The sequence below is a fragment of the Triticum aestivum genome, chromosome 5B (assembly GCF_018294505.1).
Source record: "Triticum aestivum cultivar Chinese Spring chromosome 5B, IWGSC CS RefSeq v2.1, whole genome shotgun sequence".
NCBI classification, from domain to species: Eukaryota; Viridiplantae; Streptophyta; class Magnoliopsida; order Poales; family Poaceae; genus Triticum; species Triticum aestivum.
In genome coordinates, this window is record NC_057807.1 from 638003665 (window position 1) to 638010470 (window position 6806).

The 6806-nt window shown below is 36.4% G+C and overlaps 1 protein-coding gene across 1 annotated transcript; it reads right to left on the bottom strand.

Moving 5' to 3' along the window:
* Positions 1-200: 200 nt before the first annotated feature.
* LOC123117312 (two-component response regulator ORR42-like) lies at positions 201-729 on the bottom strand. Its single transcript, XM_044538089.1, has 2 exons — positions 514-729; positions 201-389 (listed from the first exon to the last, which is right to left on the bottom strand). Exons 1-2 carry the CDS (start codon positions 727-729, stop codon positions 201-203), a joined length of 405 nt encoding a protein of 134 aa, XP_044394024.1.
* Between the last annotated feature and the right edge of the window lie 6077 nt (positions 730-6806).

Below are 6806 nucleotides of genomic sequence, written 5' to 3' on the forward strand. Positions count from 1 at the left end.
GGTGCCGATCAAGAAATATATCAATGCCTTGGAATCAAGGATAGTGCCTCATGTTCTTCTTGTTTAGAATGAATGAAATTTAACATTAATCTTTCGAAATTAAACAACATAAAACTAAGCAACATGACAATGCATACATAAGAAAACATAGTTCCATGAGTAGATTTTTTTCCTCCATCGCTCAAGGAAGTTTGATTGTGCTAGACCATGGTGTTCTTCTTCTTGTTAATGACTTCCTTAATTATAGACTTGAGATCCTGAACATTGATTGGTTTGGGCACAAAAACATCAGCACCAGCACTTATGAACACCTCCATGGCATCGTCATCAGCTGACATCCCAACAATCTTCACATCAGTTTCCCCCATAGCACGGATCTTTACAACTGCCTATTAAGCAACACAACAACAAAAAATAGTTTATTTGCAAACTTAAAACAAGGACTTATGTTCAGATCATTACATTTCTAAAAAATTGTAAAAACATTGAAAATCCAAAGGGGAAGCAAAGCACCTCAGGACCAGTCATGATGGGCATGTCCTTGTCGCAAAAAATAATGTCAAACTTCTTCCCCTCAAGGAATAGGTCAACTTCTTCTTTTCCATTCATGGCATGAGTAATCTCACATTCAAAATTGCGTAACTTCATTGAGAGGACCATCCTTTGAACTGTGTTGTCCTCAACAACTAGTGCCTTCATGGAGGAGGATCCTTGGACCTTGGATGCCATGATCAGCTAAACGAATCTGAAAATAGAATAAAGAAATTAGTTATTCCCTTACACACTCATTCCAAATACACGCAAGGAAATTATTAATATTAATTAGTGACATAATAGTTTCACTAATATAAAATTCCCAAAACATAATGAAAAAGTGACAGAAGAAATCTGGTACCTTCCGTCATATAGATTGATCAATTGTTATATGAATGCTTAATTTTGCATGTTCTTTCTATTTACGAAATCATGTAGCTCCAAAAAATAGACGCAACCAAATAACATCAACTTAGAAAATAAACCATAAAAATGGCAACACGTATATATAGAGGCATAAACATGGATGTCAACACAAGTGTACTATATAGATCAAATGAACTACTTACACCCTACACATATATAACCTCACCTCTTGTAAACTCATGTATATAATACATGGAAACAAAAACTACAAAGGGTGGATGATGAAAACAGATCAAGAAACAAAGGATGGGATAGGGATATGAAGGCTAATAAGGTCAGAAATTACAGTGGAGGAGACGGAGGACGAGGAGGTCGAGGAGGAAGAGAACGGAGATCTTTCCGCTCTTGCTGCTTGACTGCTTGGTGCTGGTGTGCCTTGTACCCTGATTATGTTGCGTTATATATAGCGGGCCGAAGGGGAGACGTAGCTCATGGTCAGCCAATCTCCATCGCATTCACGATGCAAAATCTGCACCGCTCTCCACTCAAATAAATATGGCAAACTAATATTGGGAGATTTTATTAAATAATGATCCATCTTTCCAGATATGCAATATTGCTCGCTTCTATATTGATAGAAGGGTGTGTTGGGTAGCATGAGAGAGGTGATTGAGGGTGGACGGGAAGAAGAACATTGGCGAAATAGAGTATCGGGGGAGAGTGTCGATCGGTGGTGGGTGGGTGGGATACGAAGGGTTATAAATGTTCATATATTGAAATATATTGCATAAATGCAAGCAGATGCTTTATATATCATGTTAAAAAACAATATATCACAAAATATTAGGAAATCTGAAGATCTCGCGTTTCTGCTACGAATTATGCAAAAACAATATTAAACGCATTAAATAAATATATTAAACTATTTACTTTTTTATATTTGTTTATATATGCGTCAATGCGAAATATGCATGCTACTTATTACATTGCATAGTGTCATTTTATATGTCTCCAATGTATCTATAGGACCTTGTTTGGGTAAAGTGAATTACCACCGTATCCAGACAGACAGCCGCACATGCCAGCACAAGAAATCATCTTGGCATATGCTTTTACAATCCAAGAGTAAAAGGATAGAAAACGTTGTACAAAAGAGTGCTTTATTGATCTACAAAACTTTACAACGTCAACTTACAAGACTCCAAGTCTCAATAATATATTGATCTCAGAGCAATCACTACAAAAAAAGACACATATGCATTATGGCCCAAATGAAACTTGTTCTGTCATGGAAGTGACACTTCCATGTTATAATTGTGACAAAAACACATATCATCATAAATGTGGTGGGCTCATACTTCTACGGCAAAAAGTTATGACAAAAATGGGTTTTTCGTCCTAGGCATGTTCGCACGTGCATGACATTCTTTGGGCCATCCATGACGTAAAAGATCGTGGTAGAAGTGAGGCTGAGAATTTTTCTGGTATTTCTTGCTACAGTGTTGGCAATTGGTTGGTGGTCAGGCCTGAGGGATGTAGTATGCACGACTACCACCGACACTTCGAGACCCACATATATCACTTGCTATAGCTCGACCCATTTTTGAGCCCTATGTTTTTTCTGTCCCAGTTTCTCCTCGGGCTGAAAGATGAGCTACGATAGTGGCCGCCTTCAGGCCCCAAGTTACATCACACAAGCTGCAATTTTTTCTTCTATCCAAGAGGAAGAACTTGAGCAATAATAGGTCCCATGCGCTACAGCCCCGCTCCTGTTGGATGGCCACCACATATGTTAGCCCCAATTCTGGCATGTGCAACCATGCCACCATGACACAGGGGAGGTGATTACGTTCGTTAGAGCTAGCGGCTCGAATTCAGGTGAGCCAGCGACCTGTATTTTTGTTGTGGGGACAAGTATTCACGTGAACACCAGTGCATTCCTAGCGACGGCACATGCGAAGATGACTGACCACCATGTCGGGATTCAAGAAGTTCTGGCTGATAGTGAGGAGTTTCATTATTTATTTTATCTCATTTTTGGACTTAACAGGAGGATAATTTTTTCGGTGATGAAAAAACAGAGAAAAAGATAAGTTGCAGATTTTCATGTCTAGAAGGTCCCAAGGAGCATCGGAGAGGCGGAAGGTGGTGCCCATGGGCATCTTCCGCCCCCAACTCATGACCAGGGGACGCGATCCAAGGCCACGGGGACCCCATAGGCACAACTCCACCGCCTCCATGTTCCCATGACTTTATACACTCCTTAAACTTGTAATATCTTGGTTTTTTTCTGTGTAATTCATGTCGTATATTAATGGTAACACTATATCTCCATACAGTCCATTTGACAGTAACACTATATCTCCATATAGTCCATTTACTACATCTTCATATGGTTAATATTTGGAACTACACCATAGTATATCATTAAACTTTTATTGATCCAGATTATACTCTATTGAAGTCTTCTCAAGCCTAAATCTATATCATATATAAAATCCATAATCATGTTTCTTTTATGAAACTATTTCAAAAATTTATACCCCGATGGTTAATTTATATCAGTCATGAAGTTAGTTTGTGTTCAGTTTATAGCAAACAATTTCAGTAACTATTTACACGAATCTCTTCATCTCCTCCATGGAAAAAAAGGAAACACTTTCGTCCAGCTGAGGTACTTAGTGTTTTAAGCAATCACCCTCGTGAACCTCTCTAGGTTCATTATGGTACTTACTACTAACAATTAGTTTATACGAAACATATGGCTATGTACATTCGATAGCATAAAGGATGAATTCAATCTCTGAAGCAAATTGAACTCTATCCATTCACACATGCTTATAAATTGTATTCAATATGGATATCTACACAGTGTTATGCTATGTGACATTATGAGAAAACATTTTCCCCGTTTAAACTTCTTTAAAACTTTGTCACAGTACATGTCTTAGCATAATCGGATATTTCAATCTATGTGTATAGATTTTCATCCAATAATTCTAGGTATTTTTAGAAACATGATTTTTTTTATATTTTGTGCTAATATACTTTATATTATCTCTGGTCAAGTGATATTTCATACATATGTAAGATCAGAAATGGTTATAGAGCTCCCACTAAACTTATTGTATTGACAAGTTTCCTCATAAAGTTTAAATTCTCCAATTACTTTATCAAATTCCAACTACTTGATATTTTATTTCAAATGATATACATGGCTTGAAATATCTATATCATTCATGTATTCCTAGCAAAAACTTGTGGTTGTATCTTATATACATCCTGTTTGAAATCTTTTCAAAAGAGTTCTGTTACTCATCTGTTATATATGAACAATAAACAACACTCAATATTGTAATCCATTTATATTTTTTATATTGCTACTAATAAGAAAATTTGATAAGATCATCTCTTCCACTCCTACAAAACCTTTTTGTAAAACTTTTCTTCTAGGATCATTATCCATGAATGTTTGAAAATCCATTTACATTTTGTGCCTAGCACACCATCGAAAGGTTTCACTAAGTTCAAAACTTGTTCCTTGTATATGGACTTCACTTTGGATTTCAATGGTTTAAGCCATACCTCTCTAACCGGGCACCATCACTGCTTCCTTGTAGTGCGTAGGTTTCGTCTTCTTCTAAGATAAGGTATTCAGTAGGTCTGATAATCTTTCCTAAGCTTTGCATTTTTTTACGGTCTTAACTGAAGCTCCTACATCTAATTAATGTAGTATATTCTTTGCTTAGTTTTATGGAAAAATTGATCCAAAACATTTCTGGTTTAATTTTGATTCAACTTAAGCCAGAGATTCAATAATCTCAATAAGTTCTATCATCCTCCCACTTACTCCTTTAACAAGTAAACCTTTTCTCGGAAAACATTCATTCTCCGACAAAGATTTTATAACTCTTTATAGTTTTTATCAGACTTTTGTCCTTGTTTTTGTGTAAGGAACACAAACACTACGATCAAAGATTGGTTTGAAAAATTCTATTACTCTTTATAGTTTTTATCAGACTTTTAGATGGTGGCTCTTTTAAGTGAATAATTTGTTGTTTCAATTACAAATCCCCAAAAAATTATTAAGAGCAGATCGATAATTGTAATAATTCCACAATTATTCAATTGCTAGCTACACTTATGACCTAGATATATTTCTTCTCGAAAGATGAATCTTGTTTATCTTTTGCCATAATGATATTATATCTTCATCCTGAATTTCTTTGACCTATTTTAAATATTTCAGTCCTTATGTTTTATCGAGTAAATCATATTTACTCATTACATTGACGAAAAATATTCTCCGCGCCCTGTTATATCCATCGAACTTAATACATCACAATGTATCCAGTTAGTTCATCCGATATAACCAAGCAGTGCCACACACTAGTCGTTTTATCAGTCTTCTCAAGTTGTTTAGCTTTAATGTTATAGATAACAAACTTTAAATTTCATCATGAATAAACCATCATAAACTAGAGGTTTAATCAAAACTATATCCGCATAATAAAATGAACAACTATTGCTTAATACTTACAAGAATATCCATCGCATAATCCATAGGATAATGCATTACATAACTCTAAATAAAAATAACTATTATTTTAGTTCTTAGATAAACCTTAAAGATAAACTGTTGGGGATATAACTACTGGGTATGAACCGCCCAGGAGGGGCTGGGTCATACCACTAGTGACTTATCAATAAAGATGGCGGGTTATAGCAAGCCTATTGACGACCCAAGAACCAAAGGCGACTTGAGGCCCAAGAGGATAAACCGCCACATGTATAACTTGTATTGTAAGGCAAGCTTAGTCAGTCACCGAGCCAGACACGTTGTGTATGAGCCGGCCGGGACTCTATAAACCGCCAGGCATCAACCTGTCACTACTAGGGAAAGCCTAGCAGCAGCGCGGGTTTTGGGCCTATTAGCAGCGCGGGGGCCGGCGCTACTAATAAGGCGCTACAGCTAACTTATAGCAATAGCGCGGGTGCCACCCGCGCTACTACTATGTCCTTTAGTAGTAGCGTGGGTAAAAACCCGCGCTACTACTACTACTACTACTACTACTACTACTACTACTACTACTACTACTACTACTACTACTACTACTACTACCCGTGGGTAAAAACCCGCGCTACTACTACCAGCGTGGGTTTTTTTGAATTTTTTCGAAAAAATATTTCGATTTTTTTCCCTAATTTTCAAATTTCTGAATTATTTTAACCTCAAATCTCTAATCACCCCTCATCGCTGCTCAATTTAATCTCTAATCACCCCTCATCATTCCAAATCATCTAACTTCCCGGACGGTCACCCATCCTCTCACTACTCCAACCTGGTCACCCATCCTCTCACTACTCCAACCTGAGCACGCTTAACTTCCGGGTTCTATTCTCCCTCGTTTCCAAGTCTGCACTTGTTGTTTTCCTAACAATAGTAAGATGTCAATCCTATTAACCTCAGGAATTTAGCTGGAGCGTGAAGTCACACATTTCACTATTTAAGTTTGAAACTATTGTTCTAAAAAATTAGTAACACTAATATTTCTTGAATAATTAGTTTGACCATAGTTTGACCATAGTTTGGCCATAGTTTGACCAGATTTGACCAAAATTCAAAAAAACTAAAATAATTATTTAGTAACACTAATATTCTAGAATAATTAGTTTGACCATTGTTTGACCACAGTTTGACCACATTTTGGCCATAGTTTGACCAGATTTGACCAAAATTCAAAAAAACTAAAATAATTATTTAGTAACACTAATATTCTAGAATAATTAGTTTGACCATTGTTTGACCACAGTTTGACCACACAGTTTGAATTTTTTTCGATTTTTTCCACTCTAGATCTTAAAAGCCCTGTAACTTTTTTTCTGTTAGGTTTTTTAGGATTTTG